Below are 16537 nucleotides of genomic sequence, written 5' to 3' on the forward strand. Positions count from 1 at the left end.
AAATCTATTGTTTTGGGAACACGGGGTATAATCTTTTAGCAGTGAGTTTTAAAACACATAAATACTACACATAAAGAAAATATATATTTAGTTTATAAGCAAGTATTGAAATAGTGACAGACATTTCTAATTCATTCATTAAATGTTAACCTCGCCATACAAGAGGCTCCATGCAAACACAACTGGTAGCTTTTTAAGAGTTACTAATTAACAAACATATAGAAGAACACAGTAATGCCTTTGTGTGAAGATTTAAGTAATTTCATTATCTTAAGAAATGTTTAACCTCAGCAAATGAATCTTATCATGCCCGTAAAAGACGGAATTACACTATAGCAAATCTGCTTGAAGCGCGTTCAGTGCCAGTTTCCCACATAAAAGTAGTAAAAAACTTTTTACTTTGTAGTAGCAGCTTTTCTGACCAAAACAGTTTGCATGTGTATTTCCCATCTTCAGTCACATCTAAAAATCACAATTTGAAAAGTGATATTTGTTCTACCACAGTACTTCCTTCAGTCTGATCTTTTACAGTCACAGGACTCAATACTCATGATACCACGAAAAACATATTCTAAGGAGTACTGCAGCACATGAGCTTATTTTCATCTTTGCCTCTAGGACAGTTTACAGAAACTGCTATTAACCACAGCAAAACCAGCACAGTATCAGGGTGCTGCAAAGGCAGATTTTTCCTTTTCTCAAGGCAGTGCCTTTACTCCTGCACAAAAGACTGTCACCAACCATGGCGTTATACATACTCTTACAAAAATCCCCAAGCAAAATCCAGTAGGTTGCAAACGTAAATATTTTAGACTCTTACAGGTCCCCTCCCACAGTCACGTTTATAGCAGGTTTGCTACAACTGCAACTCAAACTTCTCTCTTATCCCCAGGACTGCTATAAATGAGGTTATGATCTGGTCAATTACTCTCTCAGTTTCTGTTTACAAGTTGCCTACCACAATAAAAAGTCTTACAAAGAAGTTAGATAACTTTATTAAGTACTTCAGATTTTTATCTATGCTTTCATTTCCTTGGTTATAAAAAAACAGCCAAATATTATCCAGTCCTCTTTTACAAGAGGTTAAAAACCTGAAACTCTAACCTGGAGGTGGCTCAAAAAAAGCCTCTTGTTCTTCTTCAATGGGCTCTGTGTCATTGTGTGCTGTCCGCTTGTGCATAGCCAGTGTAGAAATCTGCTTGTATGTTTTCCCACAGTGATTACAGTTATATGGTTTGGAATGAGTATGTACAACATGATGTTTGTATAAACTGGAATACTCTGTAAAACGTTTATCACAGCCAGGAACTGTACAGACATAGGGCTTCTCCCCTGTATGGAAAAACAAAAGGGATAAAGAGAACTTTTTCCAAGATGCACAGAAAAATTTGTCAATCAATGGTATTTAGTGACACGCCTTCATTACCAGCCATATTTCAATTTCAAAAGCAACAGTGAAGCTCAAGCTCACAAAGTTTATCAATGTAGCGTCTCTCACTGTTTGTTGTTTGTTTGTTGTTTTTTTAAAAAAAAAACTACTGCCAGTGAAAGTTGGACCCTTTTTTCTCCCTATCATTACATTTAAAACATCCTTCTGATGAAGACAGAAGGATACAGGCTGAAAGCTGTGATGTCAGTTTGGCACCATATTGAGAATTTTGTTCTTTTACTACTGGAAGACCCATACTTTTTCTCAATGGTCTGGTATGTTGATACACTAGTACAATTTCACTTACTTTTGAGTCTTTAAGTTCTGAATAAATCTATAGGAAGCATCTGTTTAAACAATTACAGTTTCATATAAAACTACCTTTTGTTTAAAAATCAATTAAACAACTATCCAAATTACATTATAAACTAAAAAGATAATCTGAGATACAAAATGTACCTCCATGAAACTTGTCTGTGCTTCTATAAAACATATAAGGCTACCAAGATGATACGGCTATGACTGGCTTTTACATTTTAGAACTTCCGAATTTGTGTTGATTACTTCTGCTGACTAATCTTGCCAGTCAAGTTGGATAAGTATTTTAATCTCCATTTGTAAAAAGAAGGTTTTCACCAGCACTCCAGCAGCAAGGAAAATACAGCTGGGATGAAAGGGTGACTCAAAATGGTGAGCCAAAGTCAAGCTCAGACTTGTGCTTTACTGTTGTTTATTTAAGCAACAGCTCAAAACAGAGGCAAGCCCCAGAACCATATTAAGGATTTAGCCCAGTGTCCACTGAAGACAAGGTTTTGCATTCATTTTAAAGAACTCTGTATCCAAACCAACATTATTCTGCCTAGACAGCGAGGTGGGAAACATAACTGCTTAACTATCCTCAGCTGAGGGGACACAAAAGCCCAAACGAAAGTACCAAGTCAGGTCATACAAGCATGACTATACCCAACTACAAAACAGTGTTCACAAGGAGCATGACACAGCCTCTCCCAAACAGATTCCACTTCAAAATACAAAGCGTCACTCATATACCTGTGTGTATTCTCACATGATTCTTATAATTAGTTGCACTGGCAAAAGCTCTCCCACATCCTGGCTCTGTACAGTAATAAGGCCTTTCGCCTGTATGTGTCCTGATGTGAACCTTTCTAATATTAGACGTTGTGAATGACCTGCCACATCCTTCAAATGGACACTTAAAGGGCCTTTCACCTGAAAAGAAAAGAAAAGAAAAGGTACACATGCAAAAGTTAAAAAAGAACAAAAATCTTAAGTTACACTTAGACTGAACGTAGGAATCTAAAGTTACTTAATTCTCTTTGAGACCTTCAGTCAGAAGTGCCATGAACATGCCACTGTGAAGTGTTCTACTGTGCAGACAAAACCGGCAAAATTCAGGAAAATCATACAGTCTGTAAGCTAAATTATGAAGCATTTAGATTAGTACTTTATGATGTATAAAACAGACTCAGTTGCTTGGATTAGCTTCCACATTGTCCATATTCTAACATGTATTTAACACCACCCCCCAGTTCATACATACATTGTCCAAAACAAGTGTGTCATACCATTTGTACATTTGTCAACTGTAATTCATAAAATGAAAAAATACCTTCATGATTTAGCATATAGCCAAGATACAAACGGATTAGTAAAACTCATTATAGAAAGCACTTAACCTTACATGAGAAGAATCAACTTTTTAAAGAGAGACAGCCCTGAAACTCCAGTTGCAAACCCCAAGACCAAAGCAAGCACAGCACGGGTTCTTTTTAAAATAACTCTATTCATGTAATACAAACTTAAGCACAACAACTTCCATCATCGCACCAAAACATTTCACCATGAACATTAGGTAAGGCCAGCCCCTGTCTAACGCCCCAAAACCCCCGACCCTTCAGATCTATCGAAGCACACAGAGCAGGAAGAGTGAAGGGAGTTAAGTTTGGAGAAATGTGAGCCACCTGACATGCGGTCCTGTTGCAATTTCACACTTCCAGAGCTAAGCACATTCCGCCTACTGTACTGCTTACCAAAGAGAAGAATCTGAGAGCAAGAGAGGGCAGATTACCACTACAGATACAACATTAAGTTCTTGGAGACAGAAATAAAAAACCAAGTCCTGACAGAGACATTAATACCACAGAACTCCAAAGTAGTTAGCTCCTTGGCAGAGGAAACTATAATTCACTCCTTAGGGCAGCTGTTTCGGGAAGGTTTTTCAGCTTCCTGCCAAGGCAGCGTTTGTGTATTAAGCGTACACGCCTCGGTGTTGTGTTACCATGGCTCCCCTAATCCTTCGTTCAGCACAGGACCTCAGATCACGCCTGAAAGGAGCAGGGTTGCAGAGTTAACCCCGCCCAACAACAGACCCTGCGTTAGAAACCAAAACAGCCCGCTCTTGAAGAATGCTGGCAAGAATGTCATCCTACCAGTTCCTGAAGCCACCTTTAAGTTTCTAATGTACTTGTTAGAAAAGCGACCTGTTTCCAGGGGACTGAGATTTCTAGCACTAGAAATGCAAAGCAAATCAGAAGCTTTCAAGCTTTACCCCACAACACCTACTAGGAACCATCCACACCAGCTTTTCTGATACCAGAATAGTACGCCTAGGGAAGTCACGGAGGAAACCGAGGCAAGCATTTGATGGCAACAGAAAGTGAGACTGGATTGCCACTGGAAGACAGAGGAAAATTGCTTTTGCCCAAAACTGGCAGAAAACAAAGAAAGCACTATCATGCTCTACATGATAAAGGAACAAAAAGATTTTGGAGCCATGGGGAGGGTGGGCAGAGCCCAGACTTCCTCCATCAGGTGCACTGTTGCAGCTAGTATGGTGTATGAGCATACACCATCCATACTCCATCCATCTGCACAAAGGACTTGGTGCAATTTTCTTCTCATTCTTTGGCTTCCTGCAACTACTCATAAATCTAAAAAAAGACACCCCTGAACTCTGGCCCTTGGACTGCTGGGAGTCTATGATTTTATTATTAATATTGTTAAAACAGGTAAATGGTTGCGTAGGGCTGCCTTAAGTCTTTTATCTCAACTACTAAATTAGATTAAAGCAATTAAACTACCATATAACTTCTACGGCCATAAAGAAGCAAACAAAACAGTCTACAGCTAATCAAGTTGTTGTCCATACTACAGAAATCTTTCCGTTCATAGTCTGTACTTGATGTACCACCTAACAACGTCAAACTAGACGTTTCTCTTCTAGAACTGAAAACAGACAACGCTTTTGCCTCCATATTGATGACTAATTTAACATCGAGATAGCATTAATCCCAACAGACTGTGTCTTTGAACATGTAAGTCCAGGAAAGCAGAATTATCTCAATGTAATCTTTGAGTTTTGATAATTTTTTTATTGCCTTTTATTTCCTCCCCTGTGTTGTTGTTCTCAACCTGAGAAAAACCTATTTCTTCTGTTCTATTTTTATTTTTTACTCTCCAAGATTCAGAAAGTTAAATGGAAAAACTTGTCGGTATTCTAGCAGGCAAGTAGATATACTTAATGGAATAGGTTAGTAAGTGATAGATTATTTTTCCTACATTTAAGGGTTTGCTTTTTTCTTCTTCTTGGCAATCTCAGGAGCAAAGGAGACACTGTGCAAACTTGTTTACATGTGTGCACATGCATAGAGTTTTATGGAGTGTAGTGTATGCTTTCAAAAATTTACTTGTGTTTTGGCTTTCAAATGAATCTTTTTTTAGACAAAATGTAAGACCTTATTTTTTATGCATTTGGAAGTTCTAGTAACTGTTGGTTTTCTATGACATTTTTGCTCATTTTTCTGCTGCAAGAGAAGGGAAATCAGGACAACAACAGGCTCAGAACTATCAACCTTCATGAAGCTGGCATGCAAGTTATCTTAAAGCACCAAAACTTAAGAACGCTGATGCCATATCTAAAAGATGAGTCATATTATTGAGGAAAAGTTCCTTGTTCTGTTACAGCTGCAGATGAAACTGTAAGGGCACCGGGTGACTCAGTGACAATCTAAGTGATGCACTGCTAAAAGTTAGTGCATTTGCAATAGCAGTGCGAATGCTTAAACACTTTTTCTGAGAAAAGCATGCTGGATTTGCAGTAAACGCTTACCATGCTGAAATGCGGTTGAGCTCACTGGGCTTCAGAAAGAGAATATACACAGGCTGGTTTCATAAGTATAAAGTCACAGAATGATCAAAGAGAAATAAAAAATCCACCTAAGTGAATTAACAAAAGACATAATAGTACCTGTGTGGGTTCGAATATGTTTCTGCAGATCTCCTGAAGTCTTGAATGATTTGGTGCAATTTTCTTCTGTGCACCGATAAGGCTTTTCACCAGTGTGTGTTCGGACATGACTTTTTAACCCATAACCTGAAGATCAGAAACGATGTTATAATAGTATAAACACAAAATTAGGATACTCATAAACCATCACCATCAAAAGCTGTGCTCTCCATTCCAATCAGGAAGCTCCCTGATGAGTAAAATTTGCTCTTTCCCTCTTCACAAGCTCTTCATTCTACCCTACAGAGCAGCAGAACTAGATACAGTTTAAAAATTCTTTCATCCTTCATTTATGAAGAAAGTACACTTCCATAATGCTTTTCCTTCCCTTCAAAAGGATAAACTGCAGTGATTAGAACACAGACAAAAATTTATTTTGGCTTCTGAGGAAGCTGTATGCTCTATCTACTTTTTATCTCTTACCACTACTGTCATCAAACTGACATTTAATTTCTAGCTCATACAAAACCCAGTACCATTAACGAAGCCAACAATAAAAGCTCTACTGCTATCTAGGCCTTAAGTTATTTTAATTATTTTAAACCATATTATTAACATCGTAACACATATAGGTGCCAACTGATCGCAGTCATGGACACTCATTCCCTTTAAGATTACTTTTAGGAACTCATCCTCATCAAAAATTCTACTACTCTAAAGCAAGACTTGGATCAAGCCTTCTGTAAATTATTTTGCAAAGAGCATTTTACCAAGATTTTCCCTTCTGCACTTCCCTGAAAAGATCATGGCTAAAGAACCCTGAAACAGCCATTTTAGAAAATGAACTTGAATTTTACTTATGTCCTCAAAGGATGTATATATTTCTACAAAATAAAGTAACAGTCTGTAAGGAGATGGCACCTGCTCTAGTTTCACAATGTGTTCTTGCTACATCCTTAAAACAGCTGAAATTCCTATTTTTGATGGTTTTAAAAACACAAAGCATGTCTACCAAGCTGAGCATTAATTCATTCTTACATTCAAAATAAACTCAATTTCATGATACAACCCAGGAGAGTTCTTAATATTTAAACTGAGAACATTCAGTACTTAAAATGAACTTTATCAAAGGTGAGGATTGCTGAACTACAGTGGTACAATGGCTCTGACTAAAAATATGGTATTAATAGATAAACAGCTGTTTATAACCATACATCAGTCTGTTGCAATGGAAGAGAATATTTCATTATGTAGTTTTGAAATCCCTTTACAAACACTCTGCAATTAAACTTAGGTGCAACCCTTTAAGTGTGGTTGTTTCCCTTTTGAGCTTTCTCATCAGCATTTCTTTTGCTTGTTTCGTTCAAAGAAACAGTATTTAATGTATTAGATCAATGAAGTTATTTTAAAAATGCTTTTTTTTTTAAAAAAAATAAAGCCTAACTTTTCTAAGTATCACACTAATTTACATTCAAAGTAAAAGAATAAATTTGAAAGAAGTTTTGCTCTTTCACTTTCTTCCATGCTGCATTCTTTACAACTGCATTTTGCACGATCAAGTTAAATCTCAGGGACAGCATCATTTATGAACAGAGTACTTTGTATGAAATATAAAGTTCACTTCATGAGAAATGTCATTCTTTGGCACAAACTGAATAATGAACACTTAAAACAGCATCATCAATCAAGGTTCTTTTCAAATTTGAAACAGAATATCAGAATTTACCTCTGGCCAACAGGCTCAGCTTATTATCACCTCATTTAACTTATACTATTAGCTTCTTAAGAAAAGCCTATTTTTTCAACGTAAAATCTGACTGTAGCATGAGAGGTGAAGAGTAAGTGCCAAGTGTTTCACCTCATTCCTCCTTTAGTAACTAAGAGTTAAATCCTCTGTCCTTTCTATATGCTACACAAGCTGAAATGATGATGTTTTTTCTGTAGTTCTCCCAACCAAGTCCTTTACTTAGCAGTTTAAAAAATGCAATACTAAAAACTTATTTTATACAAAGATAAACACTAACAAGCAGGAGGAGCTAGTCTGCAAAAGATTACCTGTTGCAAAAGCTTTGCCACATCCAGGATGTTCACACTGATATGGTCTGTCTCCTGTGTGTGACCTTTCATGCACCTGTTAAGACATCCAATACACTGACTTAACGAAACGTATCTGATTACTTCAACACAGAAACAGTTCATTTTCAAAGACATCTATTTTATTTCTCTTCCTAACATCCACATTCAAGTGTCTTCTTTTTAAATCAGTTGTAAAACAACAACAAAAAAAAGAAATATGGTAATGATGTTTTCCCTAAAATTAAAGATGTATGTGTTCAAGGTCTAACCTGATCCTTTCAGTCAGTTTTGCAAAAAACATTTTTGTAAATTCAAGCAGAGTTGCCATCATGCAGCTACATTAAAGACAGGATGCAAACATGCCTCAGAGCCCACTCTCTATCTGATTTTTGACTCCACTGAGCATTTCTAATGATCCTCTTACATTGCATGAAACCTCTACAGCAAGGACACCATTTTAACACAGGATCCATAGAGTCACACTCACTGACTCCAGAGTGATTAGTCAGAGACAAGGCAGCCCTGTAAGGAGTTTACCTCATTGGCAAGTGTTTATGTCAGCCTAAGCTGGAATGTGAACAGCTCTATACTCTTACTGTTTCAGTAATTCCTTTACTTAATTCAAAAAAAAGGAAGAGAATTAAGGACTTGCCACCTGTAAAGAAAAGATGTTCCAGCTTTTCACTTAGAATGTTGGATTGTTTTGAAGAGTTAAATTTTGTATTATGATATGATGGTAAAATCTCAAAAATTATAATTTTTGCATGATCATGCATACACATAGAGTAGAAAAAGCAAACACTGGATTACAGCATTTCTGTGACACTGCTGGTAGAAACTATCTCAACAAGAGATTTCTTACATGCTGGCAATATAGGAGCCTAACACTATTCCACACCTGCATCTGTCCAGAACATTAAGTAAAATCAGCTGAGCACCTGGGACAACCAATTATTGTAAAATCAATGAAATAAACATTTGACAAAACAGCGCCATTGTGATTGGCTCTCTATTAATTTTTGTTACTTTTAACCACATAATCTGTAAAAAACCCCACAACTGCCTGCAAAGTAACAATGCTCATTTTACATCTCATCACCTTAAGATGGTGAGCTGTTGTATACAGTTTTCCACAGCCATCATAATCACAGCGAAAGGCTTTCTCTCCACTCTGCTGAGATTTTGCAGTCACTCTTGTTCCATGTCCTTGCAAGACAATCTTAAGTTGAAAAAAAACCACAAAACACACAAACATTAAAAAAACCCCGCACTGGATCAGAAAAGTAACACTTTATTTTGCTATCAACACAGAGCTGATTCTGACAGGTTTCTTTTGTCTCTCTTTGCTATGCCATGTATTTCTTAGTCTTCGAGAAATTAAAAATAAATAACTAGAAGGAATAGGTTCTGATGAAAGGGAGAAACTGTAAAATATATTTACTTGTAGCTAGCAAATTTAAATGCATGCATTAATTAGTCAAATAACAACAAAGACACAATAATCTGAAATATAAGCCCCGTGGTAAAATGACCAAATTAGTAGACAGAAAAGGCTTAGATGACACCTAAAGCACTGGATCCGTTCCTAAGGGAGATTAGCCATAAATCAGACCACCTTCAAAGGTTCATGCAAAGACCAAACAATAATTAAATGCACTTATAATGAGAACTTTTTTAAAACAAAGGAACGCATTTTGTACTTTGTCAGTGATGCATGTGTTTTGATCAAACTAATTGAAGCAATTTGAGCTAGGTTCTACTCTCCTTTGTGGCATGACACACAGAAAAATACACAGAATAGGTTTGTGATGCAACTTAAAGCTTAAAGGCTTCTTCATACACTAATACACAAGAAACATTACTACAGACTGAAATAAGAAGCAGAAGCCCAAATGCAAAAATTTTTATCTAACTGTATGCAAAGTAATCAAGACTATTTAAAAAAGTCTATCATTCTTTTAAACCACCTCCTTTTCTTATGGATCCAATTCTGAATCGTCAAAAGAACACTTCACAGAACGGATGAGGTGGGCAGGCACCTCTGGAGATCTTTCAGTCCAACACTCCCTGCTCAAAGCAGGGTCAGCTGCAGTGGTTTTCTCACAGCAGTATCCAGATGGGTTCTGAGTATCTCTAAGGATGGAGACTCCTGAAGGCTGCTCCGAGCCCTCACATTCCCAACTAATTCTTCTTTGTAAGTGTGAGGTCTAGCAAAGTGTCTCACCTCACCAGCTGCTCAGTAACCTGCTTTAGGTTGCCAGTTGCCAACCCTGAACTCCAGAAACGTCCTGGATTTCATGTGCCCTGTTGTGATGCTCTTCCAGCAGATACCAGAGTGGTTAAAAATCCCCATGAGGACCTTGGCCTGTGAACATGAGGCTTCTTCCACTTGTCTGAAGAAGGTCTCATCTACTTCTTCCTGATTAGGCACTCTGTAGCAAACAGCCACCACAATGCCACCCACACTGGTCTGCCAGCCACTTTAATACATTAACAATCATGAAGATGCTTGGTTGAGCACTGGCACTTAAGCATTTTTCTAATTTGTTTTTTTCTATCAGTAAACCTGCTAGTATTTCTTTGTTGTTTCAGCATATAAAAACGTGAATATAGTTGCTAAGATCTACTATAAAGCCTAAGTACGCTGAAGTTTAAAAGAAAATTAAAACAGTTCTATAATCAATGTGCTATTTCTAATATCTGTAAAGAAATAACTAGACATAATTATACCCAAATTAAGATGGATACAAAGTGGAGGGAGGATAAAACAAACAGAACACTTAGTGAAAAAAAACATCAGTTGAACATTATGAGCATTTGTTTGTTCAAAAGACTGTTTGCAGAAGTATGTTTCTTCACAATGCATTAGTTGGTATGATTTGAGGATTAGTAAGAATTCAGTTAGTATTATCATTGAACAAGGACAGATATAGTACTAAAATTACTGTTCTTATAAGATGATGCACTCTAAAGAAACTAAAAAATTCAGATGTTAGGAGGCACAAAATCAGAAGACCATAGCAAATAAGGCACCTTTATAATATTGTGAAACTTCTTGAGAGGAATTGTGTCCTTCAAAATGCTTTTAAATAGACAAAATTAAAACAACTCTCTAATTTTAAAAGAAATCATAAATGCATCCTGAGTTGAGGCAGGTAACGGAGGAGAACAATAAAGGTAATGAAGATCTTGAGTAAGATTTTTGTATTGTGGAAACACAAACTCCAGTCCTATGATTCTGCTTTTGTTATGAACAGATGGGTATGACAGGTTTGAAAGGAAATGGTGCGTGATAGCCATTTGGTCACACATAGTCTATTGTTTTCACATGCAGAAATCACAAAGAGGTTTTATGCTTTTTTTTCTTCGGTGAAAAACCTAACCACATGCAAGTTTGAATTACTGCTTAGCAGCACGACATCTGTTCTGTTCTTGTGTTACCTGTAGACTTAAAAAGCTTATAAATATACACTTATTTAATATTATATCTAAATATGAGACTGTTTCATCCCAAGTAATATATTATTTTAGAATGAGTTACAAGTAGGTATCTATATCTACTTACATCAAGATATAATCATGATTAAGATTTTCATAAATCATTGATAGCTTTGGGATCCTTCAGTTGACCAACTGAAGTCACCTTACAGGGGTCAGAATTTGAGACTAAACCTAAATACCTTTTGAAATACCAGATCTTTTTTTGTTTGGAACATATAACACCCCATAAGATTGGCACATTTCCATATGGCATATGTGTTGCCATACACATGTAAGATAAAACAACCTCCCGATTCGTTTTAGTTTTGGGGCTGAGGCTGAAATCAACATGTAATCGGATACTGGTTACAGGTCATTTTGCTTAATAGCCTCTTATTGCTAGGTAAAACCAACCAAGATCTTATCTTACTCTTCCTTGAATTTTGCTTTTTGTTGGAGTTGTATCCCTATTCCGACCTATGAGCGTGCAAAACCTCTAGATTTCTTGAGTTCATTTTATGGAATATATTCCAATTCCATAAATAATGCAGGTATTAGCTATGCTCTCCTTTCACAGTCATGCCACACAGGCAACAGTGGAGCATCTGCAGTTTTAAATATTTTGGGACCTAGCTTTTAAAAAAGTTAAGAATAGAGAATTTTGAGGTCACTGTCAGAAGTGAGCCTGTAATTCTTCCTTCCACAAGTACTGTACTATACCTTGGAAGATATTTTTCCTCCTTGTCTAGTTCATTACCTCTTAAGTTAAACAAAAAGGAAAACCAGGGCTTCTCTGAACAAACCTTTCTCAATGCAATGACTTTTCCGTTTTTGATTTTGTCGTTTGAACATGTGAGGGTATAGAGGTTTTATTATTATTTTTGTTGTTGGTCATAATTCCTTGAAAGCCAGAATACATTTTGCTTTGTCTTTTCCTTTAATAAAATATGCTATGATGACAAATACCACTCTCCTTACAAAATTTTACAGATCCCAGGTAAAAATATCTTGAGACTTAAGAACTTGCACCTGTATGTTCCATTGCCCTCTGAACTTTTAAGTTAGTATTTTCATATTGAAAAGGTTTTTATACTTCTACATACTAACAACATGTACAGAAAAAGAAACGGAAGTATTTTTCTGCTTGTTAATATTCATAAGGAGCAATACTCTTATCTACTGATTACTTGCAAAACCCACAATAAAAGTGAGGGACTCAAACAGGGCAAGTGGAATCAAAATAAGTCACCAAAGAGTGAACAGTCCCAGGCACATGCCTGGAATTGTCTCTCTTGAGAACAAAATAATTCATTGAGTCCACATTCCTTCTGCTTTAAGGACTATAAAAAGTCAGTTCATTCTCTGGAAAAGAACTTCTGAAATACTTACACCCTTACTAATGAAATACTCCAGTCAGCATGAAAAACCTTAAAAATCCAACATAATTTTTAATTACCTGTTAACACAAAACCCCTTACAGAAAACAGTAAATATTAGAAGATCTTTTTAAAATCTTGTGAAAAGATCTTTGTACAAAGTGAGAAATATGAACTATCTGTATAGGTTTGAGATTTAAAATTCCTGAAGGGTAGCAGGAGACCCTAGTTCATGGCTACACAGGACTACCTATCATACACATTGCTGGGAAGAAAAGACAGAAAACCAGATATTCTTAATTGTTTTGCATTAGGCTACATACCTGCATTTTTTTGTCTTGTTCATTTTCACCTATCATTCCTGTGCCACTAACACTGTCACTCCCATCAATAGACACCTGAAAAATGAAGTTTAAATGGGAAAAACATTTAACAAGTTATCTTTATTCATTTGAAAAAGAGAGTTAGAAACAAAAGTTACAAAGTTCCTGAGGGCTTATTTCATAGCTCTCTAGCTCCCTCTTGAAACATGGTTATCCTATAGTATATTAGATTACATAAAAATCACCACTGATAGCACCTGTATTATAGAATAGACAGTGAGCATCTCAAAGTCGTCTTAAAACAAGAAAGACTGCAAGAACCAAGTATGCTATAATAGATTGACAAAAGTATTAAAATAAATTAATAAATTTAACAATACTGAGTTCTAACAGAAAAAAAAACACCACCAAACATAAACCACGTTTACTCCATTTACAATAGAGATATATTTCTCAGTCCCTGTTAAGCAGAATTGACTTGTTTCAAACAGCACAACTCATTTGGAATAAAAATACCTAAGACAATGTATTATATCTCAATTCGAAATAGTCAAAATTACAACAGCTAAACAAGGACTCATGTATTGCTCCACAGGTTTTTTTTTAAAAACAGTCTACAGGAAGAGAAAGGTATTTTTGCTTTCCAGGAGTATTAGATGTTAATTTGAATTTTTTATTTAAATAAAGATATAATTGCCCCGTTCAAAAAAAACCCACAAAAATCTCTCTCACATACATCAACTCGATGAACAGTGTCTCATTAGTCACTGTAGAAAAAACTAAACTACGCTTTACAGAGTTTCCTCATTCCTTAGTTGCCTCTGTTCTGAGCACAGCCATTCACAATACTCTCTGCATCCATTACACTCAGGGCTGAGATTGATGCACCTAAATCTAGTCTAAGTGATTTTATTCTTCTTTAAAATAGTTTGGCAGGAACTCTACATCATCTGGGATGCTTATACGCTTTCACTAAGGAGGTCATAGCAGGCTCCTGAGAACATTAATGGTTGTGTGAAGTATCACACTCAAAGCATCAGCTACCAACATATCGCTTGGAGGCTGAAGATGAACTTGTCCATAAGAGGTCTTCAGACTGTTGTATCTTTCTAAATTAGACAGTTGTGAGCAATAATACTTTTGCAACTTTGAGCTACAACAGTGAAGAGGAATGTGCCCAAGCAGAGGCAAGTTTACATTATGAAGAGACCGCAAAGAGAGTCTGCAAGCAGGTAACACTCAGGTGTTTTTGTTTTGTTTTTTAAAGGAAATAAGAGCCATTTTGAGATCTTCTCCTGAAGAATTTTTGAAGGAAGGGGAGAGAATCTGCACAAAGAGGAGACGTGAATCACTTTATCCTGAACATTGTGCTGATAGTTGAGAAAGGAACTGCTGACATTAAATTAAAAGTTCATCAACACCACTGGAAACAAACGGAATGTGCGTGTTTGTGTGTAGACATACACAAATCTCAGGAACTGTACCTTTCCAGCAGCTGGGATGTCACAAGAAAACAGTTTATGGAAGAAAAGTATGTGTTGTAACCACTTCACAATTCCATTATATATCTTCTGACTTTATGTTCACTGAGAGCAGTGATCTCTTTTTTGCTTGGTTGCTTTGGGAGGAAGGTGGCATTCACTTAGTCTAAAATTAAGAGGACTTAACTAAAGTCCTCTAGTTAAGTTAAGAGCATGTGCTCTGCAAGACATGGGAAAGCAGTACTATGCCTGCAGGAAAAGCAAGGGACAATAAAAGAAATGTACATGTTCCACCACCTCCAGTGAGCTTCTCTGTAGTCTTCTTGGATCTCTTTGTATGAACTCTCATACAGAGTTTCGACGCTGATCTTGGGCAGCCTACTCATGTTTGCTATTTCTGCCTGTTACGTAGGACAGGGGAACAGAACCACCACTGTCCAAATCTGCCTTCAAAATTTTCTTCACCCTTTTAAGTTTTGAAGATAAAATCTTCAAAGTTAAAAAAGGCAAGACAATTTTAAACCTCTTCTTTGCAGTGTTGGGAGAAATCTGGAAAGATTCCAAGGAACATCTTTGAGTTCCTCCAAAAAGACTGTCTTAGATTCTAAAGAAAGATGTAGTCCACCTTCAATTAAGAACATAAGAACATTCATACTGAGTCAAACTAAAGGTCAGTCCAGTGCACCATTTTGTTTCCAGCAACAGCCAGTAGCAGATGCTAGAGAAGATTAAAGGAACAGGTCAAGCATATAGTGATACATTCCCAGAAATATTCTTCCAACCTCCAAGCAATTTGTGGCATAGGAACTTCCTGAACTAGGAGTCACATGTTCCTACCTAATAGCCCTGGATACATTTTTCTTTTATGAATTTATCTAATTACTCTTTGAATCCAGGAACATATTAGCATTCACAATATCCTACAAGCAGTGCCATGGCTTAACGTTGTGCTGTTTGAAAAAGTATTCTTCCCTTGTTTTTCCTGAACCTGTCACCCAAGAGTTTCATCTGATGTTTCCCATTTCTTTAATGTTAAAGACAATGACAAGTCATTACTCTTCTCTGTGCCACTTTGAATTTTATAAAATTCTATCATATACTTACCTCATGTATTTCATATGTTTAGTCATCATTGTTGCCCCTTCCTGAGCCACTTCGAATTTCATAAAATTCTATCATATACTTACCTCATGTATTTCATATGTTTAGTCATCTTTGTTGCCCCTTCCTGTACCTTTTTCAATGTTCCTACACCAGCTGCTATGAAAAGTATACCTTGCCTCACTATGAAGCGTACACTGACTTGGAGTAGAATGACAAAACCACATTTGTCCCTTTAAGAGAAAGACAGGGTTGGGATGATTGAGCTATTATTTGCTTTTGTACGTAAAACAGGTGCAATACGTGGAAACTCACTTCTACTGACCTTTCCTGAGAGGTTCTAGCAGTACCTTTCAGAATAAGATTCTGACATGAAAGCTTAAAGAAAATAAATAGAATTTTTCCTAGACACACACAAGTACACTACAGAAAACAAATTCACATTATAGAATTAAAAAAACACATATTGAGATAAATAGGACAAAAATGCAAATTTATTTGCATTTCTTCTGTTTCTTCTTCACCTTCTCAAAACAGAAACTTAACACAAATTATGATTAATATAGCTCCTTGTTAAGAAGGACAGAGTTACGATTGATTTAAACCTAAATTAAATAGTGGCTAGGGAATGTGTAAAAGCTTGTCACTACAGCTCCACTAACCTTGAATTAGCTTTTATTTTATGAAATGTTAAGGCATAGCCAAACATAACACAGTCTGACTGGCTCTCTTAGGATCTCCTCAATTATAACAGACAAAAGCATAATGGAAAGAATAGTGTATAAGCCATTTAATTATCTTAACTGGCCTTCTCCCCAAATTTGACAACTCTCAGTGACACTAGAGAACAGATTTTAAAATTTATTCTGCTTTTTTTCCAGAACAATACAAGCACTGATAGTCCTCATCCAGCAACTGGGACACTGCTAAACTACAGTATCATGAAAGTTGCACCATCCATTATTATATGTACATCATGCTTTACAGAAATCCAGTATAGAGGAAAACATTAATTTGGAGCATGA

At 36.4% G+C, this 16537-nt stretch overlaps 1 protein-coding gene across 3 annotated transcripts in view; it reads right to left on the minus strand.

Annotated features, from left to right (window-relative positions):
* ZNF143 (zinc finger protein 143) overlaps positions 1-16537 on the minus strand; it is a 46726-nt gene that overhangs the window by 9527 nt on the left and 20662 nt on the right. For all 3 annotated transcript variants that reach the window (XR_015222229.1, XM_086614203.1, XM_086614204.1), the window contains exons 7-12: positions 12931-13005; positions 8851-8970; positions 7731-7806; positions 5697-5822; positions 2480-2659; positions 1105-1332 (exon numbers count right to left, since the gene is read on the minus strand). Coding sequence is in view for 2 of the 3 variants with exons in the window: in XM_086614203.1 (XP_086470329.1) it covers positions 1105-1332; positions 2480-2659; positions 5697-5822; positions 7731-7806; positions 8851-8970; positions 12931-13005 (805 nt within the window). In the remaining variant the exon portion in view is untranslated. The remainder of the gene's footprint in view (positions 1-1104; positions 1333-2479; positions 2660-5696; positions 5823-7730; positions 7807-8850; positions 8971-12930; positions 13006-16537) is intronic.

This window comes from Tauraco erythrolophus, chromosome 6 (genome assembly GCF_009769465.1).
Source record: "Tauraco erythrolophus isolate bTauEry1 chromosome 6, bTauEry1.pri, whole genome shotgun sequence".
In the NCBI taxonomy this organism is placed as follows: Eukaryota; Metazoa; Chordata; class Aves; order Musophagiformes; family Musophagidae; genus Tauraco; species Tauraco erythrolophus.